This window comes from Helicoverpa zea, chromosome 24 (genome assembly GCF_022581195.2).
Source record: "Helicoverpa zea isolate HzStark_Cry1AcR chromosome 24, ilHelZeax1.1, whole genome shotgun sequence".
Taxonomy (NCBI): domain Eukaryota; kingdom Metazoa; phylum Arthropoda; class Insecta; order Lepidoptera; family Noctuidae; genus Helicoverpa; species Helicoverpa zea.
In genome coordinates, this window is record NC_061475.1 from 1,926,131 (window position 1) to 1,951,275 (window position 25,145).

Genomic DNA, 25,145 nt, shown 5'->3' on the forward strand with positions numbered 1-25,145 from the left:
GGTAGAAGAAATGGGGACAGTGGGTGATATGTTTTTAAGAAAGGAGCAAAAACAAACATTGTTATCTGCGAAGAATGAACCAAAAAGACTTTATTTAAACTTTACTAAAGCATGATGGATGAGTGAAAAGATTTTAAATTAGGATAAGTTTGAGAAAAGGATTATATTGTTGCACAAAATATGTATTGTTTTCCTCGTTCCAGGCCTGCAGGAGGCGTATAATTACTTGTGCTATAGAAACTCGATTATCATGAACACACAATTACTATCCAAGATTAGATAAGGACTCGATAACCGTGCAAATGTTAAATGTTTTGTAAGCTAAGATAATTAGCTATCCGCAGCCGGACTCAGTGGAGATTGACCAAGAAATCCCGTGAAATTTCAGCATCCGCCATCACAAACCCAAATAACACGAAACAAACGCAATCCAAGCGCGTTTCCTCCGAACGTATAAAACCCAAGTTATTGGGAATTCCAAACGCTACGGATAAAACGCCGCACACATACACTTGCTTGATAAGCTTAACTATTTAAGAATCTTGGTATCAGTCAAATACCCCCTCTGACGCCCGTAACCCAAACACGGCGGGGGGCGGAGGAGCTCACGAAGCGTGGCGCATTAATGAACACGTTGCGACCCGCTGGTCACAAGTTTGTACGGAGCACGGCCCCACTCACACACACTCACCTTCTGTATCTACACTCCTGTACTGACGCTCTACACAGACAATATTCACACACTACTGAATTTACTAGCGATTTTCGAAGAATCGCCGTCAATATCGGGCGGCAGCTTCACGCACACTGGCAAACCCGTGCGCATGCGCGATAAACTCTATAAAACACGGACGCTATCTCGGTGACGCCACATTCTGTACCAAGCATTCAGAGAGACACCACGCTAGTTTGACTCGCAAAGTTGTGAAATCATTGTGACATAAACTTCGATAAGTTGAAGAGTTTGTGAACCCTTTTGGATTGCATAATACTGGAGTTTTTTTGGATTGGAGTGAAGTGTTTGTGATAATTCCTCACGAGGATTACACAGTGTTGAAAATCAGTGATCAGTTTGAGTTGAAGAGCATTAAACTGTCTAACATAATGTACAAGGATTCAGTTGTTCCCGTTAAAGCTGAAACGTTCAGCGGCATGGCTGCCAAAAGGTAACTATTGCAACGTTATGCAATTCTAAATTACTGCTTTTTAAAGTCCCCAAGTCAAATTAGAAATTAATGATCATAATTTTGTCACAGTGGTCTGAGAACATTAGTAAATGGTTCAATTACAAGTTCCTTTCAAACTCCAAATTTTTGTACAACTGGTTAAGTTCTAACTTTATTAAAATCCGTAAAAATCTTAAGGACCCTTCAGGACCAATCAGATGAAAAAATAAATCAAAACTTAACTTTGACCCAGAAAAGCGATCATTCAAACCTTGGCAACCATTCTTTCATAGACCCCTTTTGAGTTTCTTAAGCAACGTAACTAATAAAACATGTTTTTCCTCAGCCCAATAAGTCAATGCATCAAAACGGTGCTGCGACGAGCATGTGTGGAGAAACGACTGACGGTCGGCCTCCTGCCTGCTATCCAGTACCTCTCCAAGAACAGCAACCGAGCCCTCTTCTGCCTGACAGCAGAGGCTCCCCCAGGAGATAGTGCGACCCACATGCAAGAAGTCCTGCTCCAGGCCTTCTGCGTCGAAAACGACATCTACGTCATTAAGGTAAATTTTAACACCGTTAACTGCATTCTTGACTCTCTCCAAACCTGTTTTAAAGGTTGTGCAATGCAAGTTTAAATTCTTTGCGCATTTTTCTCAAGAACTCTTGACGTAGGTTCAGAAACTTGTTATTAACTTATTTTGTAGCATTCAGATCTTTTAAGATACGATTTTGCACTAGAAAATGTTAGCAATGTCTATAAGTTCTATTTGCTTAAGATATAAGAACAATGGTATTAACAAACTATCTGTTTTGTCTACAGGTTGACTCGGAAACAAAGTTGCGCAAACTTCTCGGCTGCTGCGGATCTTCAATGGACTTTAGCTGCGTGTTGGTCCACTATCCATATACAGACCCCTTCAGCGACAGCCAGGAGTTCGACTTCTCGACATTGTCGGACACCGAGAGAGATCTTATCGAGCACTGTGAGATGAACTGGGGATATTCACAGACCCCCGTCATTAAGTTGCCCGAGAAGTGAAACCGTCGAAAGCATCATGTTCTTGGAAAAAAAAATATGGAAAAAAAATTAACACGACCAAGTAGGTTCGTTTGCCATTTCGGCCATGTTGGCTGTGGCTTCGGCGTGTAGCGCCATCTTTTGTCTAGTAGTTACAATTACGTCTGTTAGAGCGTTGTACCAGTGAGTACCATGTGATTAAACTGTTGAATGTTATTCAAGGTATTTCTAACTTGTAAGGTTTGTATTGTAACTTGTAGTCTATTTGTAATGTATAGAGAATAGACAGTATGACTTCGGCAACTATGCCATAAAATGTACAAAAGAAAAAAATATTCCGATTGTGAATTGTGAATAGTAAATATTGCTGATATTCGCCATGTTGGCTTGCTATGCAATTTGCATGAAGTTGTTGAAAAAAAAAATTGTTTACTTATTAATATTCGGAGAAGTTCGTCGGGAGATATTGTTGGATTTTATACTTTTGTAATTTGAAAAATGTGAAAGATAATTAATTGAATAAGAATAAATATATTGTTATGATATAAAATGATTTGTTATTTTATCCTTTACCTAACCACCAATCTAAGCAATATTATTGCTAAAAATAAAAAGTAAAATTATAGCCCTTGAAAGGGCTTGTGATTGATTGCAAAAAGCTGTAATTCGAAAAGATACACTTAGTAAAATGAATAAAAGATAGAATTTCACACGAATCAAGTCTGAAGGACAACTGACACGTGTTAGTAAAATAAAAAAGAAATAAAAATTGCAAGGTAAGTGAAAGCAAATCTGTTAAACTGCAGATAATGCAATTACAAATCAATTACCCCCAACGTAAGTGCAATGACATGGGTAATACCTAGTACTTAATAAAACTGCATAATTTGTATAATAGATTTCGTAATATAATTTTGCATAACACACATTAACGATAAAATATCGAAACAAATGAATCACCAGCAAAAACTAGGTCACTGAAGTCAGCTCCAATATGATACCAGTAACGCCATCTATTATGCAGTAGCTAAAACACTAGTATAATCTAGCTTGAAACACATGACTTCTGAGGAATTGAAAGCTAGTATTTATTTAACCATTCGTCGATTATGAAATCCGCACCCTTTTCTGCAATCATCATGGTAGGTGCTACGGTGTTTCCACGATTCACAACAGGCATGATAGATGCATCTATGACTCTCAAACGAGAAATGCCATAAACCTTCAGTTTGGGGTCAACGACCGCTTTGTCATCACAGCTGGGGCCCATTTTGCAGGTCCCCACGGGGTGATATGTGCTCGAAGTGTAAGCTCTCGCCATACAGATGATGTACTCATCAGTTCCCCATTCGTAATGCTCGCACGGGTACAATGACTTCTTTAAGAAATACGCCCCATAACGTTTGAACGTTTCTGTGTGCTCAAAAGTAAAGAAGAACCTTAGTCCCTTTATAATGGGGATGAAATCAGACAGATCTGCGAAATAATTGGCGTAAATCAAGGGCTTGCCATTCCGATCATCAGGGTTGAGCAGTAACTTCCCTCTACTTTTAGGAACCAAATTCATAGCTCTGGGCGACACACCATTGTAGTACGCCGGGGGGAATATATTCACCGATTCATACAGTGATGCGTTACTAGCGTATTCGTTAACTAAGAGTTGTAAGTATTGGTACTGAACATCTGGTGCGGGCAGATCAGGATCAGTCTTAATGAATGAGATGGAGTTGACTGGTCCTTGGGAAGCCAGTGGTCCATCCTTATGTTCCATTTTCTTGTAATCACGCAACTCCTGCAATATCTCGTCCCCACTGACTGTAGTGGCTGTCCTGTTAGGTAGGACTACAATTATGCCATTGAAAGTAACGTGGTCGTGCAAATTCTCTCCAACTGCTAAATCTTGCTTTACGGTAATATTCAATTCAGACAAATGCTTCTTGGGTCCTATACCGGATAACATGAGAAGTTTAGGAGAGTTTATAGATCCACCGCTGACAATAACTTCCTTCCTAGCATAAGCTCTGTGAACACGGCCATCTTTAACATATTTAACTCCGTAAGCGACCTTTTGTTTGTTGATGAGGATTTTGGTCACTTCAGATTTAACTTTGACGGTCAAGTTCTTCCTTTTGTATCTGATGGGTTGCATGAAGGCGTTGTTGGCGGAGACTCGCTCTCCGTCTTCAGACGTCTCTTGTGCCTTCATGGCACCAACCTGGTAGGCTGCATTATAGTCTCTGATAGGGATACCTCGCTCTTGGAACGCTTCTATCAACATGAGAGAAGGTTTGTCCGTGTAAGGCAATCGTTGGACCGATTGTTCGCCGTGGACGCCGTGGTATTTGCGGTCAAGGCCTTCTATGTTCAAATTTCGTTCTGATTTCTTGAAATATGGCAGCACCTAAGAATCAAGATGCATCATTTGAGTAAATATACCCTTTGGGTATTACTTAAGGCTTGGCAAGGGATTAGACTTATTAGACTATCATAAAATTATCAGCCTACAACATTTGTGCAACAGTGCTTCCTAAATTAATTCCTTCTTTAATTATTGGTTCAGTGCAATAGTTAAAGTGCATTAGAGATGTGTCTCTCACTTCTTTGTAGCTCCAGCCATCGTTCCCCAACTCCGCCCAATGATCATAGTCAAGCTTGTTACCTCGGATGTACGCGAATGAGTTGATGGAACTCGACCCACCCATCATTTTGCCTCTAAAAGCATATTCATCTTCTTTATATCCTGCCAAAACTCTAGGCCTAGCACTGTTCTAAAGGTCGCACGGAGTTTTGAGGGTCAAAAGTTTTAAGGGCAAGGAAGTCCATAGGTATTTTTAAAACATAGGCATGTAAATTAAAGATACAAGCTATACCATTGACGTCTATGAAGATACCCATCACCCAGATAAACGGGTTATCCTCATATCTACAGACCAAATTCAACAAACAAACCTAAAATAAATTCGTTATGAAATATTGCGAAAAAATTGATATCTTGGCAGACAGTTATCATGGGCTTATCATTCGTTATTTTGAATGTAAATACAATCACGTATTCAGATAGTGGAAAACATGATACCGCATAAATATATGTTGTATGCCTGAAAGCATTGGCATTGAGATCGACAGGGTCAGCACTTTATTTATCACTTTTGAGGGAGGGAAGAGTCCTGTGGCCCGGGAACACAAAGGGCTCCATTAGGAACGTGGTGTTTTTTAAGTAAAACTTTGTTATTCCCTGTCGCTCTATATACTCGTATAAGAGGAAAACACAACCAGCATTGTAGAAAAGGAATCATGAAGGTTTACTTTTGTAAATAACGAAACGCGTGATCAAATCATTGCTATGAAACAGTGTTAGGAAAAAAAGCTAAATCCATACTTAATTAGACCAAAGAAATGTAGAATTACTTGTTTTTTTTACGGTCATGGTCAGGATTAATTAAGGCATCCGTCGACGCTAAAATAGCAGGAAAAAATGGACTGATTAACACATTATAGTTTTAAGACAGCGACATCTGTCGTGGACTATGAAAATCAAGCACACTACAGTGACCCTTTGAATGTTCATTGGCTTGACACAGTTTTTCTATCCCACAACCTAGCCCTTATAATGCTACAGATTGCTATTACCAAGCTGTAGATAGCAGGATTCTCAACAAAACCTAAGATGAAGAGGAAAAGAGATAACCAAATAGAAAACAATACTATAAACTATACAGCAGATGATAAACGTAGTAATAGAGCTTAGTAACTAGTAGTGACTATGATAAGATTAGCGAAACGTGTGCGACGACGAATGTTCGCAATGTTTGCACTGATAGGAGACAAGGGCATAAACTAATGGAGCCGATTCGCTATCAGATTAATGATAAACGAATAATTGTTGAACAAAACTGCGATTAGGAAAGGCGATCCCAATCGATTGCGTATATCGAGATTGTGACGCGATTGTATCGATTTTAAATTAATGTAATGAGGAAGAGTTAGTGATCTTGCTTAGTAAATATGTTTTTTTCTTATATCAATAAGTAGCTAGTTAGGGGCGTGTTAACCTATAGTTCAGGGCAGAGCACAAACTGGAGCGGCAATGGACCAGGAAATATTACGTCCCGAGGCTGTGAATTGATGGCCTGCGGGATGGTTCGAAAGAGTTACGGCGGCCTGTATATAAAGGGCTTAAGAAGGAACATGGTCAGTAAGATCAGTAAGGTCAGTAAGATGAGTCTAACACTCACTCACGCTACACCCACAGCTGGAGGGGTCATTTGACGATTTGCCATAAAAAGGCTATGTTCTCTAAGTACTTCGATCAAATAATTACACCTGGGCGATGGTTTCAAATGTATTTGATACAAAAATTACAAGGTTTCTTAAAGATACAAATGATAATAAATTCGTTGTTAATCTAGAAATGTTTTTATGATAATGTTTTGATTGAATTCTTTTCGTTCTGATAAAGGCGCTTGAGCTATCGGTATCTAAGATTGTTTTACCTGATATATTATTTTAAACACGGATTCAATAATTCATGACTCATGTAAATCCATGAGTATATTTATTTCAATTGGCAGTTTCGCATTATTAAGTTTTGTAGAAATAATGTTGGAGCTAATAATGATATCATTAGCTTTGTGTATTAATGATTACAGATGATTGCGATAACTAGTAACGTGATTTAACCTGTTTAGAAACAAAGTAGCATACCTACCTGTATTATCATATAAATAGATAATTAGTTTTTATTTTATCTAGACTGATATTAAATATCTTATGAAGATTCTTATGTTAGAATATATCTAATATCAGTTAAGAGGACATTGAATTAAATTAATATGATAAATATATGATATTATCGGTAGCAATTAAGTAGCTTCTGAATACGACGTTTTGGGATTTCTATTGAACTAGATTTTCTAGGTTCATAAGGAGATTTGATATTATCCTCCAAACTACACACAATATTTTTTGATCCCCTGCGCAAACGCTTGTGGTAGTAGGTACTACAACGTATAATATGTCCTGGCTGATACTCTTATATGTGAAACCAGCCGCCGAGCAAGGAATTTAAGTAATATTAGTATAATATTTACCTAGGCCACGAGCAGGCCTGTCCAGGTCTTGCGAGGCAGCTCCTTCCATCAGGCATTGTAGTATACCCCCAGTCAACGCTGGAGCCTAGCATGGCCGTCGCCAGCCCAGGAACCAGACTCACGTCAGGCTGTTCCGTACCAGCTTCTAGGACCAACACCTGGGTGGAAAGTGGAAATGTGAAATTATTTTGTGGTAGCCAGGAATGTAGGTAAGTACCTAACGCGGGCTGGCGATTTTAAACTTAGCATGGGTATCATTTTCTCGTTTCTGTTTTTAAAGAATAGAATTCCAACTTTTCTTCGGAAGGCTATTTACATTTTAAAATTTTGAGTAGGTACATTGCAGACTAAACAGAAGGCCGTTTTTTCTCGAGAAAATATTGTTTCCAATCAAAGTCATCCTCCGAAGTAAACCATTCATCATCATACTGATTTAAGAACCCAAACAAACTATCGACCGACTAAAAATGTTCAGTGCCCCAATTGCAGTATACCTACATTTATTATATTATATTTAAAACGTAAAGTAAATAAAGGATGATTAAAACGTCTATAGTCAAAGTAAATCAGGTCACACGATACGTTATTTTGTAAATGAATGCTACATGAGCTAAGTAATTTAGAGTGGAAGCAAGTAATTACAAGATACTTGAACATGAATCATCATAACAATTACGCGATGATTACATTAAACGCAAACATTAAGTTTATTTGAGTATTTAGTAAGTACAAGACATAAAATACACGAATTGTAATTGGAAGGCACTCCCAAAACATGAAAATTAAGTTGTTATATCTTTAATAAGCTTCCTGCTATTGAAGTTAAACAACATTAGTAAATTATTTCAATGAAAAAATAAAATTCTGTCATCGATTCAGTTCTGCCTTTTAACCGACCCAGTACTGGGCACAGACACCCTCTCACATGGAAAAGAATTGAGCGTTTCACCACGTAATACATCCGAATTGAAATAATTTCTATGTCAGCTTGTCATATGAGTTAGTATAATAAATCAATAGTTTAAAACCACTAGACAAACACGCTTTTACACATGCAGAACTTATTCGAAGTCAAAGTTTATTACAAGAGCATTCATTAATGGCGTCCACGGCCGATTTCTACCACGGCGGCTGTTCTCATTTAAGGAGATCAGCCAGCTGCGCAGGACATATTATAGTGCACGAGCATTTGTGCAGACACAGGTGCACTCACTGTTCCTTAACTCTCATAGCCCGATGGGACGGTAATCCGACACGACCGGAGAGAGATCAGGCGCAGGACCGACATTTACGTGCTCTCCGATGCACGGGTGTATCAATCACCAGCTTCCAGGCTCCGGGCTGCTTTGTGAAAGTCTTCTAAAACCCACAAAGCGATTTCGGCCCGACTCGGGAATCGAACCCGAGACCTCGTGCTCAGCAGCTGCACTTGCGACACCTAGACCAAACGAGGCAGTTAAGAATTATTTTGTACAGTCAACTTCAAGTTAATGGTAACAGTTTTATAGGAAAATCGTACTTATTACTATTGAGTTAAGGTGGATGACAGTTACCACTGATGTGCGGTCTACCGTACCTATGCACCTACCTTCCACTGCTCAAAAGCAGACAGCCGATTAGCGAGCACACACCCAGCTGCCCCAGCCCCAACAATAATGAAGTCATATTCTTCATCTTTCTCTACTTCTTCACGAGGACACTGGTGGATCCTCTCCTGTATCCTGGCGTCCTTACTGCCGCTGTATAGCTGGACTATAAGGCTCAGGTACATGTAGCCAAGTGGACCACAGGCAGTGATCTCGGAGTGGGCAGGACATGATGCAGTCAGGTTCGGTGGCTGCCACTGCATTTTTTGGGCTGGAAATGGCATGGTTATGGTGTTACTAGATACTCCTATTTTTAAAAGACTTCCCGAAAAGGAGGATGTATTTTTTTTTTGTTTTTGGCAGTTAAAGCAGAAGAGCACTTTCGTAATGTTATAAGGCACACTTTTATGAAAAACATCTTGATATTATCTATAGGCACTTAAATAATAATTTTGAGTTGAGATAGTTATAAAGACTTCTTTTAGGTCCGTATTACAGAAGGCTATTCAAGTCGTGATCTCTATTTAAAACTAGATTTGAGTTGAGATTTAATTTTAGAACGCTCCTCAAGCATAGATTCGGTGATCATAGTTCAGCCGAGTACATACAGTAGATTACAGTTTAAGTAGAGATTTGAACTATAATCACGCAAGTGTGGTCGACACCACGCTTGAGCAGAGATTTCCTTGTCAGTTTAGCAAATAATTTGTTGTCGAATAGGAAGTTAAAATAAAAATACCAACAAAAAATTGATATTTTTGAAGAAATTGATTATTATGATAATATATTTCCTATTCATATTAGATTGTAGTTGAGCAGAGTATGTACTAATGTTTATTTGGAGACGTCGCAAATACATACCGGCTCATTTTATCACAAAACAAACGTACTAGTCTATTTCGACACACCACACATCGGCCCATTAGCTCAGTTGGTTAGAGCGTCGTGCTAATAACGCGAAGGTCGCGGGTTCGATCCCCTCATGGGCCACTATATCTTTTTCTTATTTTTGGACCAAGATAATCCGAAAAAGTATTCCCAGTCAAGAAAAAATAACTAATTTTTATATGAATCTCAAGTTTTGTGCCATGCTTAAAGTGTTTGCATTATGCCACCACTTCTTTCTAAATAAAATGGGGCCAGGCAATAAGATACCAGAACGGACCTCAAAAGCACACTGAACTTACCGTCGTAGTAATCAAATTAATTGTTTTTATTTGCCACTACTTTAAATATTTCGTAACGATCGTAGTCGACGGTGTTTGGCCAGAACACCGAAGGAACTGATCAATTTAACTTGCCTGTAGGAGTAAAACCGTTTTTAATTGTCGATATCGGCCTTGCTTTGCCACTTTATATAAAGATACATACTAATTAACACGTGTTTAAGAAAAGCCTTCGTGAATTTAAAACATTGTTGCGGCTTAATTTAGGTTATCTTAACAATTTCGTGTTTGATGAAATAAACTATTCGTTCAGGAATAGATAAGGAGAAAATTTAGAAGAATTTCTTTTTTCATCATTATTTGTGTGCCAGAAAGTGTATTTCTAATTTATTTCCATTTTAAAGATTAATTAGTTTTTGAGAATACAGTTTTTGTAATATAATTATTTTCTAAGGAATTCTGAAGGGAACGGCCCGTACGTAGTCCCCATGACGAAAAATTACACGTCCGAGTACTCTGAGATATCCACATTAGGGTTAATAACTATCGAGGCTGAGGGATTATTCGAAAGAGTTACCGCGGCCCTGGCACATAAAATGCCTACGACGGAACACGACGGTTTTTAGTCACAGCAAGAGTCTGACACTCCCTCACCGCTGCTAACCCATAGCGGGAGGGGTCATTTGATGATTTTTGACGTCGTTAAAAAAGGGATAATAAGTTTTTTTTTTTTTTTAATTTAAAGAGAGAACAAAATCTTTATTTAAAAATAAAAACAAAAACCTAATCGCAAGTAATTTATTAGAGCCGTTCTAGTTTTAATTACTTACACATTCTTTTTAAATATCTGCTGAAAATGCAACATGCAAATCATGTGATAAATTAAAAGATAACCAAGTCATTAAATTACACTGGAAAAAACATATTATATGGATGGATGATGATCTTTTTTGTTTTGAAGAGAAAAAAAGATCCGCAGCCGGTAGGATTCGAACCTACGCTCCCAGAGGGAATCTGATTTCGAGTCAGACGCCTTAACCACTCGGCCACGACTGCTACATGGCAGATGGCTGAATTTTACAATTAATTGCTTTAACCTTCTCTTATGAGTTACAATACACTGGGAGCTGCTATTCTACAAAAAAAAAATATAAACTTTTCTATTTTCCGTTCTCTGTATTATGATTGCCGTAAATGGCTTGTTAAACACATTGCCCACATCTACTGTCCAAAATGTTATTTCTATGGTGGTAACATATTATTGCAGTGTTTCTTCCTTTACATTTCATCCGATTTCTATTGGCAGTTCTCGGGTTAAAAAATAAAACGGAACCATTTCCTACACCTGCAGGCTAATAGCTAAAAGAATTATTCGATATTATTTTTGCAATACTGGACGGCGAGTTACAGTTGGTAATTTTAGTCAGTTGGTAGTTTAACTTTGACCTTGAATATATTTTTTTGCACACAAATTTTATTTATTATTATATTTTAAACCAATTTTCAGCTTGTTGTGAATTTATGTAACTTCAAAATGTCCAAATTAACTGGACTATTTATCACTACTATTTTACACATTAACTAATTTAATTCATTCTGCAAGTATCTACGTATTGGTATTCACAATATATATCCTCCGAGCCTTTTCCCAACCATGTTGGGGTCGGCTTCCAGTCTAACCGGATTCAGCTGAGTACCAGTGCTTTACAAGAAGCGACTGCCTATCTGACCTCCTCAACCCAGTTACCCGGACAACCCGATACCCCTTGGTTAGACTGGTGTCAGACTTACTGGCTTCTGACTACCCGTAACGACTGCCAAGGATGTTCAATGACAGCCGGGACCTACTTACAGTTTAACGTGCCATCCGAAACACAGTCAATGGTGTCTAAGATACTTAGAATGTACATACAAATTTAGAAATTGATACACAATACTCAATGCATATTGACAAAATAGGACAATTTGATATAACTATGTATTAATTATTAATGCACTTGGAGAGGCCTATGTCCAGCAGTGGACTGCGATAGGCTGATGATGATCTTCTTTCTCCTGCCCTGTTCCCAAATATTACTTGGGGTCGGCGCAATATGTCATTTTCTTCCATTTTCCCCTGTCACTCGTCATACTGACACTCACTCCCTTCCTATTCATATCATCTTTCAGGCAATCCATCCATCTTTTCTTAGGTCTTCCTCTTCCTCTCCATCCATCTACATTCATACTTAGCACACACTTTGTTGCATGCGTATCATCCCTCCTCATTACATGTCCATACCACGACAATCTTCTACTTCTCATCTTTTCTGTAACTGGCGCTACTTTCAGACTTCCTCTAATGTAATCATTCCTCACTTTATCCATTCTTGTAACACCACACATCCATCTCAGCATTCTCATTTCTGTTACATGCACTCATGTCTGATGATGATGATGATGATGATGTATTAATGTAATATTATGTAATATGTTGATATAGTATGTACGATATAAAAAGAACAAACCGATAAGGTGAATAAATAAAAAGGCTACATATTCCCATTTCTTATAGCAAGACGAAAAAATAAAAATAAAAGAGAATTTAAGGGGACACCCGGGTTTGAACCGGGGACCTCTCGATCTGCAGTCGAATGCTCTACCACTGAGCTATATCCCCGATGACTGAGTAGCTAAAATAGGCGTTAATATTCCTTTTCTTCTATACGTCACTAGTTGTACCAGTTATGTACTACCATCTACACCGATTTTAACGGGTTTCATTTATTTACAAGTTTTATAAGAACAAGAGAACTGGTTTTAAATGATAAGAAGTTTATTAATAACTTTTGCAGTTATGTGGAGTAAAGATAATTTTGTTTTCATTGTTAATTTTGCATGGTAACTCAATAAATAAGTTGTTTCATCATTTTAAAACTGGTTTTATATGTATTTTATATTTATGGGATCTTTACTTTATCGCTAAGCACTTTGGTAAGCCTAAATAATGAGGATTTAATACTTTGATTATATCTACAACATAATTAGAGTATTAAAATGGTTATCAAATAAATTGTTTGTCATCGTTAACAAACACTATATCAGATGTAGAAAATATGTGTTTTGATTGCATCAACCAAAATGTCAAAGTGAATTGACCCCTGATTTTAGTTTTTTTTTCAAAGTTCTAAAATTAGAAATATGGCGATATTATTAAAAAATACGCACCCGGTTTTTTATCTACTATTTTGATAAGTGTAATTGATTTCAGTTCAGATAGTAAGTGTTTATAATAGGTAGTATAACAATGTATGGTAATTGAATAAGCATTAAAAAAAATAACCTGATGGCGTCGTGCGCAATAACTTAATTTAAATACGCAATAACTTAATTTAAATAAAAACTTAATTTAAAAACAATATTAAACGCGTTACAAAAAATAATATTGAGAAGGTATTTTAATTGGTACCTATTGGTTTATTTCCATTTCCATACAAAAACTGAAATGCAAAAAGAAGCCGCCCCCGGGTGGGCTCGAACCACCAACCTTTCGGTTAACAGCCGAACGCGCTAGCCAATTGCGCCACGGAGGCCGTGATGAAACGCATGAAATAGGTATTTAGATTAGAATTATAAAAAAATTGCACAAATATAAAAAAAGTTCTTTCGGTCACATTTTTAGCGGTGGGCGGTAATTGGCTGATAATGAACAGGGTAAGCTTAATAAATTACTTTAGTTAAAAAAGAAAACATGATTTCCAAGCACCAAAAGCAGGCAAACATAGGTAATAAGAAAAAGCTATGAAAGGGACATAATACCTAAGTTTGAATGTAGAAGAAGCCATTATGTACATAATGCAACATGAATAGGTTCTATCTATAAAAACAAAAAAATAATTTACCGTGATGTTCTTGGAAGCCACTTTATAAATAACCAATAGCATAATATACCTAAGCAATGAAAATAAAAGCAAAATAAAATTATAGCAATATATGATTCTTACAATAAAGCTAAGTATATCACAGGTAAATAAAAAGTCAAAAACCATAATATTTGGTCACATAGGTACTTACCCATTTACCACCAATTACCAAGCCAAACTCTGCTCATCTAAATTCTAATTTCTCCAAATGTATTAGGTACTTACTTTTATTTTTTATTGCAAACCAACAACATATTTACAAAACAAGTATGTAGGTATGGTTGTTCAGTTTCATACGTACATCATGCTTACAGTGTAAATATGTCACTTACAGGTATGCACAACATTAACAATTAGTTACAGAGAATAACATTACTCCAGTCAAAACTATGGAAAAAAAATAAACAATGAGTATAAGTTAATTAATTAATTACAATATATATAGAGAATTGAATTACTTCACTAATTTCTAGAATTCTTTATTAGCTCTTCATTTAAATATTTGAGATAATTTGACAGCACATTACCTACTCAAAATTCTAGCTAAGTAGGGAAGTGTCCCCAATAAATAAAATAAAAAAACGCGTAGGTTTTTAATTTTAAGCGAATAACAAGCAAAATATAACTTCTAGAAATGATTCCTTATTTTCATTGTTCGAAGCACAGAGTATTGTACTGAATTTTTTTAAGCATATTGGAAGCCATATAAAATATTTAAATGTGTTTTCTTAAATTAATAATATCAAAGTTAAAAGGTTTTTCTTTTTCATATAGAGCTATTACAGGTGCTTAAGAAACGTCAAGCTAGTTGCGCGGTTCCAAAGAGTGGGTCTTATGGAGAAGAACCGGCAAGAAACTCCATAGACACTCTTAAAAAAAAAGGAAGTGTTTACAATATCTTGTGGGTTGACCCTGAGAAAATAGATAGACAGCAGCATGGTTGTATAAAATGAAAATTGAGATGAATTATTTTTTGTGTTCTTTTAAAGGAGAACCTAGGTATCATTGAGACTTCCCGTCCATCCCTTTGATTGTCACCAGGCTGTTTCTCATGAAACGTGATACTTAGACTGAAAGTTGAAAGTTTTTCACATAATGCATTATTTTTAAAGCTGTTTTTATATTCTCTATATCTATTCTAATAGAATGAAGAAGAAACATTTTTTGCGTTTGCTTGCACATTTACAGGTCCAAAAGTACTGGACCTGTTAGAAAAATTCAGTCACTGTTGGGAAGTTTTAAGTATCCCTGTGTAAAATAGACTATGTTTTGGGCGGGTACGGGACGCGCGGGTGAGACATAGTAATCTGTGGGAGACCTCGGGAAATCGTTATTAATATGTGCACATTATAAAGTCTCGTACGCAATGTATAATTTTCAAGGAACTTGATTTATTTTTACCTTATTCCGAAATATCCGAAAACGTCACAAATAGAATTAGTTTGAAGTTTGAACAAATGAGCCGAAATTACGAACAGATATTTTGATACGTCTCTCACATCCCGTATGGTCTAGTGGCTAGGATACCTGGCTTTCACCCAGGAGGCTCGGGTTCGATTCCCGGTACGGGAAGGTACCTTTTTGATTTTTTTTTCTGAGTGACCATTTTTCGGGCAGTCAGGTTTTATTTAGTTTGATTAATAATGATTGACCTTTTTATTCATAAAAAATTCTGTATCGACAGAAGTAAAATAAAGTGTAATAAAAGATCACCTATTTTCAAATTCAAAAGTTAATCCTAAGCTATATTGTAATTAACCCAATGCAAAAATAGATTTAAAAAAAATAACGTTTTGAAAGTGCTAGCTACCTACAATTTTCTGAAGCAAAAAGGTTTGTCAGAAGTGGGATTCGAACCCACGCCCTCAGAGAGGACCAGAACAACTCGGACTCACGATTAGTGAGCAAGGAAACCTTGAGTCTGGCGCCTTAGACCGCTCGGCCATCCTGACAGATGGGAAATGGGTCGAAATTACGGATCACATTTCGAAGAGTGATAATTTAAGATTTTTTAACGGGAAAAGTGTAATTAAATTCAGTTTTCAAAAATTGTGTGCACGTGCATTAAAATCGCATAACAATATAATTGGACAAAAATTTAAATGTAATTTATATTACAAAATGATTGCTAGATATATTATTAAATTTTAGTTTCATTTTTTATTAAGTTGAATTGATTGGAAATTACTAGTTTGCTTATTACTTTAAAAGTAAAATTATACAATTTGATAAAGCAGTGCCATCTAGCGGCTAGTAGTTATACTATTACAAAATAAGTTTGTATATCTAGTTACGCTATTCAACAACAGATGGCAGCATAAAGCGTAACTTCTTGTCTAAAAGTTTTAGGTATTTTAATTTACACTGCATTTTTGGTATTATAACTTAAATTTGAATACGATATTCAATTCGGTACCTATGACGATACTGGCAGGTAAATAGCCGTGTTTACCGTCAATAGTATCCATATTATAGCAATACTACATCCCCACTTAAGTAAAATGAGTAGGTACTTACAATTTGAAATTATCCGAAGCCATTTGCAAAACTATAGAACCATTTCCGAAGCCATAGATAAATAACAATTAAAACCTACCTTATATGGATTGTCCTTATTTTGAATCTGCTTCTACACCAAATAGTACCTATTTATGCATAGTAAGTACACAACCTATACCTAATAGGAATATCGTATCGAGTTTTTCGAAAATATAACATCGGGGAGTGACGAATTAACAATTTATACACACACACTACAACGACAAACATGATTAATTATGATTTTAAACAAAAACAATCGAAACAAAACACAATTTCAAAGTTTTGAAAAGAAAACTGAACCTGTGTTGCCAGCCATGCACGTTTAAACCCATTCTTTTTACTATTAAAATGGATACTAATATTTTCATCCATCCGTCCCAATGAGTTTGATTAATTTTTACTCAACACATTGCAGCAAGTCGGCAAAAATTGCAGCAAATAAAATAATCAGTAAGTAATTATAAGCTATGAATAGTTACCAAAAACCAATGTTTTTTTCTTGAAACTATTTAGGTACCTATAGTCATCAGCAAGGATATTGAGCCCTGACTGACCTTCACCTGCGGCAGAAGTCATTTATTGGTTTATTGCCATAATGTGTCCCTATATATATATATATACCTATAACCTACAGTGCGCAAAGCGATCCCCACTCTTCCGCCGAGAGCTCAATATCCGTGCCGATAACTATACCATATGTGATCTTGCGTCACATATTTTCTTTCTTTCCGTTGGTTATTTATGTACTCCTTCTTACTTCATAGCGTTACAAAATGTTGACGCCAGTATTTTGCTGATGGCTGCGGGATTGTTCGAAAGAATTACCGAGGCCCTGGTACATAAATGGCTTAAGAAGGAACATGGTGGGATTTAGTCAGTAAGAGTCTGACACTCCCTCCCGTTGTACCCACAGCGGGAGGGTTCATTTGATGTCCCATCAACAAAAAAAAAATGTATTATGCTGGTGTTGGCCAGTTTCCCTGTTTCCTTTGTTCAGCACCTATGGCATGCGGGTCTAAGGTCATTTAGGTAATAAAAAAATGCATATTTTGTGTCATCATGTTTTATTGCTTACCAAATTGTAAAAATTAGGGAATCCAATAGCTTTTTACAATACTTTTGATGAATATCGCAAATAGTGTTGCAAAAAAACCGTTTTTTTTCTAGTGTGAAAAAACACCTTAAAAAAAAACCAGATAAAAAACTGTTTTTTTTCTGGGCCTTGTTTTTTTCAAGAGTATAATAACTCTAAAATTGTTAGGGCATTTACCGTTAAAGATTAATACTTAAGGTTACATAATAGTCTTAGGTTTATTCTTGAATCTACGGTACTTTTCTGATAAAACAGAACCAAATTTCATGAAAATATTGGCAACATTCATTGATATTAACTCAACGAAAGGGAAATTTTGAAAATTGAACTAAAAAGTAGGCTAGAAAAAAAACCAAAGGAGATGGCCAAAAAAAAACCCAGAGTCGACAGAAACTTCGTATGTATGGTTGGATTCAGTAGAATGTGTAGATTACAAAAAGTATTTCATATCATCTAAGAACCATGGGGTTCTCTTTTTACAAGGTTTCTTCGATGAAGATTTTAGTACATGAAAAAGCTGAACTTTTCTTTTTGCTGTTCATAAGAAGTTGTGCACAGGGTAAAAACTTTCCACTTAGGTGTATGTCTGTTAGCACTGTACACGAGTGAAGGCAAAGAAGGAAGGAAGGGAAGTCAGCTCTAAATGACCTGATGATGGAGAAGAGAGAAGGTCAAGGGAACTCGGCAATGGTAAATATTAACTACCTCGTGTTTAGGCTTATTTGATTCGCATTGACGAGAACTTTTTCACTAATGCGAATAGTGACTAAAAGTTAAAATTTAAAAAAAATTATAAAAAAAGTTTTTTTTATAATTTTTTTTTTACTTAAGATTTTTTTTTAATTAACCTTTGCCAGTTCGCAAGTTTACACATAACAGGAAAACCACTTCAAGTAAGTTAGGCCGGTACTTAATCGTATCTGGAGTGGTTCATGTCAATAGTGCAATGGGTGGGGGTCAAACGCAAGACCTTTTTATTACCAGGCAAACTCTGTAACTATGGTGATATTACTATTCGCATGTATAATGTTAGTATGCCTTATTTTTTTATGGTCCTTTATGTAAATAATCTTTAAAATCAAAAAATATGCTATAGCTCCTATACCCCATGGATTTCAGGCTGGATTTTTTGACACCATCAAAGGTCTATCATAACGAACCCATTGGTACCCGTTTCGTTGCTGTCGATTCTGGGTTTTTTTACTATGAAAATTTGGCCATCTCCTTTAGAAAAAAAACAACGATGCAAAGTTTTTTTTCATGTTTTTTTTCAATAAAGTGAAAAAAAACAAATCGTTTTTTTTCATTTTACATCACTAATCGCAAACACTATAATTTTGTTCTTAATAATTAAGGTACATACAGTGTTAACTCCTGAAACTATGTGTTATTTAGAACTATAAAACTTGTTGACATTTAAAATACTGCAAACATCGTATGATAAGTAGTTTTTTCTTAGTACAGTACCGTACATACATAATTATAATGAATACTCTGCCATTATCAGAACATACATATATCTTGTAATCAGCTGCACAGGGTTGAACTGGAAGCCAACCCGAACATAGTTGGGAAACGGCTCAGGAGATAATGACATAATTGTAATCACACTCCCACCTATTATTAGCCTGATATCATGTAAGTGGCAAACAGCAAATTGTACCAAAAAATGGTAAATTATAAATCTATCCTACTAGCTACTAATATTATAAAATGTGAAAGTTGGTGAGAATGTATGGATGTATGTTTGTTATTCTTTCACGCAAAAACGGCTGGACCGATTTGGTTGAAATTTGGTATGTAGATAAGTGACACCCTGGATTAACACAGGCTACTTCTTATCAACACACCACGCGGGCGAAGCCTCGAGCGGAAGCTCATATTAACATAAAAAGTAAACTTTTTTAAAGGCTGAAAATAATGGCCTAATTTGAAAAACCATTCACTGTTGGAAAGCTACTCTTCCTGAGTAACATCGGCTATATTTTATATGAATATGGGAAAAAGTTGCCCTGGAATGCAGATGAAACGGTGGGAACATAGTTGTAAGTATGTATTTTGTATCATTAAAAAAAATCCATTGTTAAACAAATACATGGCAGAGGCCATCAGGCAGATTGTCATAGAAAATTTTCCCCAAAATAGGCTTAATTTACTTTCTGAGAATTTATGGCCTGTTGAAATAAAGTCCTGTACACTGAGCTTAGTCTAAAGTAGCGAGCTACTTGACAATGATACAATTGATTTGATTTAGAAATATAATTTTGTCCTCTTATTACGAATCATGCTTCACTTCAAACAAACGGCAGATAGAAGAGTATGGAAGAAGAAAACATGCTGCGCTGACCCCAAATGAAATTGGGATAAGGGCAGGAGGATGATGATGAATCTTATTACTACTTTTATAATTTTAATACTACTCGTTAAACTGAAATTCAACTCTGAACAGGTTGTGGATTTTTTTTATTTGGCTTAATGTCTCTGCCTTCAGCCTATGTATTTAAATTCTTATTCTGTATTGGTGGCTTTCTAAATGTTGCAGCGTGTATGAACTCAAGCACTACAGCATACTTGACAGAAGATTTATGTCCATCAGGATTGAGGAGCCACTTTTTGTATCTTATATAATGAAATTTTGTACATATTTAGTAGTAAGTTAAAAAGTATTGTAGGCTCAATCTTGGAATTTGTAGTATAATAGTTCAAAAGTTATATGAACACAAAGGTGGCTCCTCAATCTAAATATTTGGACTGAGGAGCCACGTTGGAACACAGAAAGTATACGATGTACATTCTTGAAAATTTTGTATGATTTATTAGTAATTGAGCGCAATGCGTACTAAAAATTTAATTCCAGTACCTTTAATATTTAAGAAGATACAATACTTCTAATATGGCACCTCAACCCGTAGAATTAAAGTGTGAATTCCCATGAATCGTAAGTGGCAAATTCAAATTACACCCCAAAAACATTTAGTAGTAAGTGTGTCTGAATTTGTAGTATATAAACAAAGTAGTAAAACGGGGTGAATTTTGTAAAATAACGTATTTTATGTGGCTCCTCAATCCTGACGTTTCTGAAATGAGAAATTGCTTGAGTTACCTGAAATCGGAATGGAATTAAAAAAATAAAGACACTAACATTTGGTATAAATTTCTACTAAATATACATGCACAAATGAAAATTGTATGTATTCAATATCTGATAAAAAATCATCTTTTCCATATTCCTTAAGACGTCGCCATTACGGGTGACCATGTAATATGAATAACATCAGGATAAATAGTTGTCAGCTTTGCCGCCAATTTTTTTTATATTCTTTATTATTTTTTATCTCTAATAATTGTCGTCAATCGTCGTGCTGAGTTCCTCTGTATGATCTTATTCTCATTCAGTGCAGCTGACAATTTTACTAAACGTGCATGATTTTTCTAAAATGTTTTGATGTAGCAAAAATGTTCATCAATCAGTTATTAAAACTGCAATATCAGTTTCCTGAACATCACTTGGAAAACTTGCTATTCAAAACACCGACAAAGTTTCTACTAGGTAAGATCCAAACCTTCTCGGTCATATCACGAATAACCTGTTAGCTATGGGACAAAACTGCGAGTAGGAAGAAAAAAAAAACATATCGGTCCAGGCGTCTTCGAGGAAGCGAGTAACAAAGAAAATAAGTGACTGAGAACCCGCTCCTTTTTTTAAAGTCGGTTACAACAACGCAGCGAATATCTGTTTCATATGTAATGCTGTCATTATTAAAAAAAAAATGCAAAGCATCGAATTTACGGACAATGAAAATCAAATCCATTGGCACTACGAAATACTAGGCAGTATGGTTGTAACACTTTAGCCTGCATTTGGAACATTACACCGCTACAGCAATGTTGAATGACAAAGCAAGTTTATTAAATACTTTATTAAGTACTTTTGTATTTAATAATATTTTGTCATTCACGAGGCGGAATAGCAATAAATGCGTTTGCCTACAGAGGTTTAATAAAAAATTGGCGGCAAAGCCGAGAACTACCTATTTATCCTGATTTTTATTCATATTACATGGTCACCCGTAATGGCGACGTCTTAAGGAATATGGAAAAGATGATTTTTTATCAGATATTGAATACATACAATTTTCATTTGTGCATGTATATTTAGTAGAAATTTATACTAAATGTTAGTGTCTTTATTTTTTTAATTCCATTCCGATTTCAGGTAGCTCAAACAATTTCTCATTTCAGAAACGTCAGGATTGAGGAGCCACATAAAATACGTTATTTTACAAAATTCACCCCGTTTTACTACTTTGTTTATGTACTACAAATTCAGACACACTTACTACTAAATGTTTATGGGGTGTAATTTGAATTTGCCACTTACGATTCATTAGAATTCACACTTTCATTGTACGGGTTGAGGTGCCACATTAAAAGTATTGTATCTTCTTAACTATTAAAGGTTCTGGAATTAAATTTTTAGTACGCATTGCGCTCAATTACTAATAAATCATACAAAATTTTCAAGAATGTACATCGTATACTTTCTGTGTTCCAACGTGGCTCCTCAGTCCAAATAGTTAGATTGAGGAGCCACCTTTGTGTTCATATAACTTTTGAACTATTATACTACAAATTCCAAGATTGAGCCTACAATACTTTTTAACTTACTACTAAATATGTACAAAATTTCATTAAGATACAAAAAGTGGCTCCTCAATCCTGATGGACATGAAGATTTGAGCACACAAGGACCTTTAGGTCTGCCTTCATACAAATAAGTTCCAATCTCGCTTAAAACCTCCTTCAATCTAAAACGTGACAATCATCATCATCCACCACTCCTCCATTCAAAGCATCATTTAAAATGTTATTCCTACTCTTTTTCAACTCATTGTCTATGAAATTCCTTCTTCCCTCTCTTGCTCTCTGGTAGGATACTTTGTCAGGAGGCGGCCGGTCCACTATTCCTTTAGTAAAAGTGTATATCACTGTCGTAAAGTCACCTTCAATGAATGCCAAGTTCACTGTCGGTCCAGTTTCCACAGTGCACAGATTTTCCTGTATTTTGTTGATGTAATCCACACTGATCTCGTCGTATGTCGGTATTGGCACGTATATGTTTAGTTTCTCGTTCTTATTTGGGCGGGCGACGATGTAAAGTGTGTCTATGTCCTTGTTGTAACAATACTCAGTGTCATACATTAGCTTCTCGTCCACTAAATGTATGTAAAGATTGTATGCAAGCGACATTTTTAGATCAGAATGGCAGCCTAAAGCCTTCATGTCGTCTTTAATCTTGGTTTCAATATCCATTTTCAGAAGTTTTAGTTATATTTTTGTGTGTTTACGGCAAATTTCTAACCTCACCAAACAAAAGCACTGCAGCAGTCAAAGCAGCAATTGACATATCTGTCAATGTCAAAAAATAACGTTTTGTTTCGTCTTTGTAAATACGTTTTGTTGTTAACCGAACGAACGGAGTCACCGACTTTTGGGTTGGCGGGTTTCCTTCAATTATCAATTAAAAAAAAAAATTATACGTGTAACGACGTCTCCCTGTATTTATTAGGGAGATACCTACATAATACATTGCGGTTAAAGCCTGAAGTGTGGCTACACCTAGGTCTCGCCGGCCACATGTAGCTAAACTTAGTCATGTCCTATTTTATATTCTGTTAAAAATATGTGTAGCCTTCGTCTTAGCTGCGCACCAGTGGCTTACTACTTTGTAACGTTCTCTCGTTAAAAGTGTAGTTGGCCTCGTTGCACTTAATTTGGCGTGAATAATTGTGTTAAATCTGTGCACAAAAATACTGTTATGAAGTAAGGTACAATAACACGATTAGTAATTGGTAATACTTTTATTTTATTTTCAATACAGTTACAATTCCAGTGGTTATTTAACAGATAACTCTTATAAAATATCTATCAAATAAGCAAGATTGTTATTATTTGGGTGGGATAGTATAAGAAGTGTCTTTGATTTTCCCATGATATTGAAAATAATGGAAGGTAATCTTCAAGTGTGGAGAAGAACTTAGTACATAGTTAATTAAACTAAGAAAATAAATAGTCATTAACAAGAAAATCTTAAAAATAATGGTTATAAAATGTTCAGTCATATTTACATTAGGTAGAGTATGTAGGTAAAAAAATAATATTAAATTGTTCTTACAATTAAAATATTAACTACGTAAAAATATATTACATAGTGTGAACTCTTAAAGCATGTGGCCACAGACCTTAAAAGTAATAGAAAGTTAAGTCTAATTAATTAATTAAAGATTACTCAGGTGGAACCAAGTAAAGAGCCTCTCAAAATACTATTTACAAGATTTCACCGCACCGAATACCTAATCCACAAAAATATTAATAAATATTTCATACAAGATTATAGAATTTCGCTGACTCCTTACACTTGACCTTAGCTAAACGAGTCATTTGTCCTTTCACAAATTCACTACTTTGAACACAAAAGTCAATAGCACCATGGTTTCAGATCACTTGGGGTTTATAGGATGTCTTTGCTAGTTTTGATGCATTTTCCTCTAAAGCATATTTCAGTTTCATGCGACACCTCTGTAGACATTGACGTGCTCACTACATTAGCAGGATTCATGAAAGATGACACAGATGAACTCTCCACTCGAACTACTGATGTTTCAGTAACTTCATCAACCTTTTCAGTCTGACTTTCCTCACTGGTATTTAGCTTTTTGATATCAGTAAAATCGGTTACAGATTCCGTATTTTCGTCAGTAACTGACGCAGCAGTTATTTCTTCAGGAATGAATGCGCTTTCTGTCGTAACTATCTTAGGTTTTGGTTGCTCTGTGGTAATTTGTATTTCTAGTTCAGTTGTTTTGGCTTCGCTTTCTGGGCTGACCTGTTTGTTGTTGTCCTCTGAAGTCGTTCCAAATAAGTAGTCCATGAAACTGAATCCAGCATCAGATTTGTTATCTGTCACAGGTTTGTTGGTAGTAGTCGGTTCAGTTGGAGTAGTAACGTACATGTCATCCATGGTAGGATCAGGTGATCCCGTTCCTAGGTCCAAGTCTCCGGGGCTAATGGCTGTTTCAGTCTGCGTTTCTTTCGGTAGATAAACTGTGGTCTGTTTACTTTCTTCAGTAATGAGAGTTTCATCCTTTTCTGAGTCTTTGCTAGTGAGTTTAGGAATGTCTACAGTAGGGATCACATCAATGTTTTCTGCTTCATCGTTGCTTGAGAATAGGTCTTTGATAAAATCGTAGCTTGGTTTGTAAGTTGTAACCTTGGGTTTTTCAATTCTTTCTGTTTTGTCATGAACGTTTTTGGATAGCTTTAATGGTTGTCCGAGGCGGTTGACGGTGTGAGTGTAGTACTGCGATTCAGCAAATTCTATGGATTCGGTGGACGCAGGACGCACTTTGACTTTCTTCCAGAATCCACGACGGCGGCCCTTGCGGTCTTTGTCATCCTGGAATGAAAACATTGTTACATTAGTTACGTTGTAAACAAAAATGTTTGTGTTTTCTGTTTAGAATACTTATATGACGTACAAGTAATCATTGAGCCGTACTTCTTTGTCGATTGTATTTTTT

General features: G+C 35.9%; 5 protein-coding genes and 6 non-coding genes across 11 annotated transcripts in view; 3 read left to right on the top strand and 8 right to left on the bottom strand.

The window, feature by feature from the left end:
* The window catches only part of LOC124642249 (electron transfer flavoprotein beta subunit lysine methyltransferase-like), a 62,178-nt gene extending 61,369 nt beyond the window's left edge, over nucleotides 1-809 (bottom strand). The window contains exon 1 of the mRNA XM_047180595.1: nucleotides 692-809. The gene's annotated coding sequence lies outside the window, so the exon portion shown is untranslated. The remainder of the gene's footprint in view (nucleotides 1-691) is intronic.
* LOC124642250 (growth arrest and DNA damage-inducible protein GADD45 alpha) lies at nucleotides 790-2,737 on the top strand. The gene is made up of 3 exons (XM_047180596.1): nucleotides 790-1,166; nucleotides 1,513-1,729; nucleotides 1,990-2,737. Exons 1-3 carry the CDS (start codon nucleotides 1,105-1,107, stop codon nucleotides 2,206-2,208), a joined length of 498 nt encoding a protein of 165 aa, XP_047036552.1. The 5' UTR covers nucleotides 790-1,104; the 3' UTR covers nucleotides 2,209-2,737.
* A 336-nt stretch (nucleotides 2,738-3,073) lies between these two features.
* Nucleotides 3,074-9,353, bottom strand: LOC124642251 (glucose dehydrogenase [FAD, quinone]-like). Its single transcript, XM_047180597.1, has 4 exons — nucleotides 8,866-9,353; nucleotides 7,278-7,435; nucleotides 4,785-4,899; nucleotides 3,074-4,588 (listed from the first exon to the last, which is right to left on the bottom strand). The coding sequence occupies exons 1-4, from the start codon at nucleotides 9,145-9,147 to the stop codon at nucleotides 3,269-3,271; spliced, it is 1,875 nt and encodes a 624-aa protein (XP_047036553.1). The 5' UTR covers nucleotides 9,148-9,353; the 3' UTR covers nucleotides 3,074-3,268.
* Nucleotides 9,354-9,779: 426 nt separating this feature from the next.
* On the top strand, nucleotides 9,780-9,853 carry Trnai-aau. Its single transcript has one exon. It is a non-coding gene; the product is annotated as a tRNA-Ile (tRNA).
* Nucleotides 9,854-11,003: 1,150 nt separating this feature from the next.
* On the bottom strand, nucleotides 11,004-11,085 carry Trnas-cga. Its single transcript has one exon. It is a non-coding gene; the product is annotated as a tRNA-Ser (tRNA).
* A 1,531-nt stretch (nucleotides 11,086-12,616) lies between these two features.
* Nucleotides 12,617-12,688, bottom strand: Trnac-gca. Its single transcript has one exon. It is a non-coding gene; the product is annotated as a tRNA-Cys (tRNA).
* Nucleotides 12,689-13,527: 839 nt separating this feature from the next.
* Trnan-guu lies at nucleotides 13,528-13,601 on the bottom strand. The gene has a single exon. It is a non-coding gene; the product is annotated as a tRNA-Asn (tRNA).
* Nucleotides 13,602-15,431: 1,830 nt separating this feature from the next.
* Trnae-uuc lies at nucleotides 15,432-15,503 on the top strand. Its single transcript has one exon. It is a non-coding gene; the product is annotated as a tRNA-Glu (tRNA).
* A 264-nt stretch (nucleotides 15,504-15,767) lies between these two features.
* Trnal-caa lies at nucleotides 15,768-15,883 on the bottom strand. Its single transcript has 2 exons — nucleotides 15,846-15,883; nucleotides 15,768-15,812 (listed from the first exon to the last, which is right to left on the bottom strand). It is a non-coding gene; the product is annotated as a tRNA-Leu (tRNA).
* A 2,928-nt stretch (nucleotides 15,884-18,811) lies between these two features.
* LOC124642417 lies at nucleotides 18,812-22,961 on the bottom strand. Its single transcript, XM_047180825.1, has 2 exons — nucleotides 22,302-22,961; nucleotides 18,812-20,148 (listed from the first exon to the last, which is right to left on the bottom strand). The coding sequence occupies exon 1, from the start codon at nucleotides 22,876-22,878 to the stop codon at nucleotides 22,369-22,371; it is 510 nt and encodes a 169-aa protein (XP_047036781.1). The 5' UTR covers nucleotides 22,879-22,961; the 3' UTR covers nucleotides 18,812-20,148; nucleotides 22,302-22,368.
* A 499-nt stretch (nucleotides 22,962-23,460) lies between these two features.
* The window catches only part of LOC124642408, a 51,522-nt gene continuing 49,837 nt past the window's right edge, over nucleotides 23,461-25,145 (bottom strand). The window contains exon 3 of the mRNA XM_047180814.1: nucleotides 23,461-25,021. Within this exon, the coding sequence (XP_047036770.1) occupies nucleotides 24,077-25,021 (945 nt within the window). The 3' untranslated portion in view covers nucleotides 23,461-24,076. The remainder of the gene's footprint in view (nucleotides 25,022-25,145) is intronic.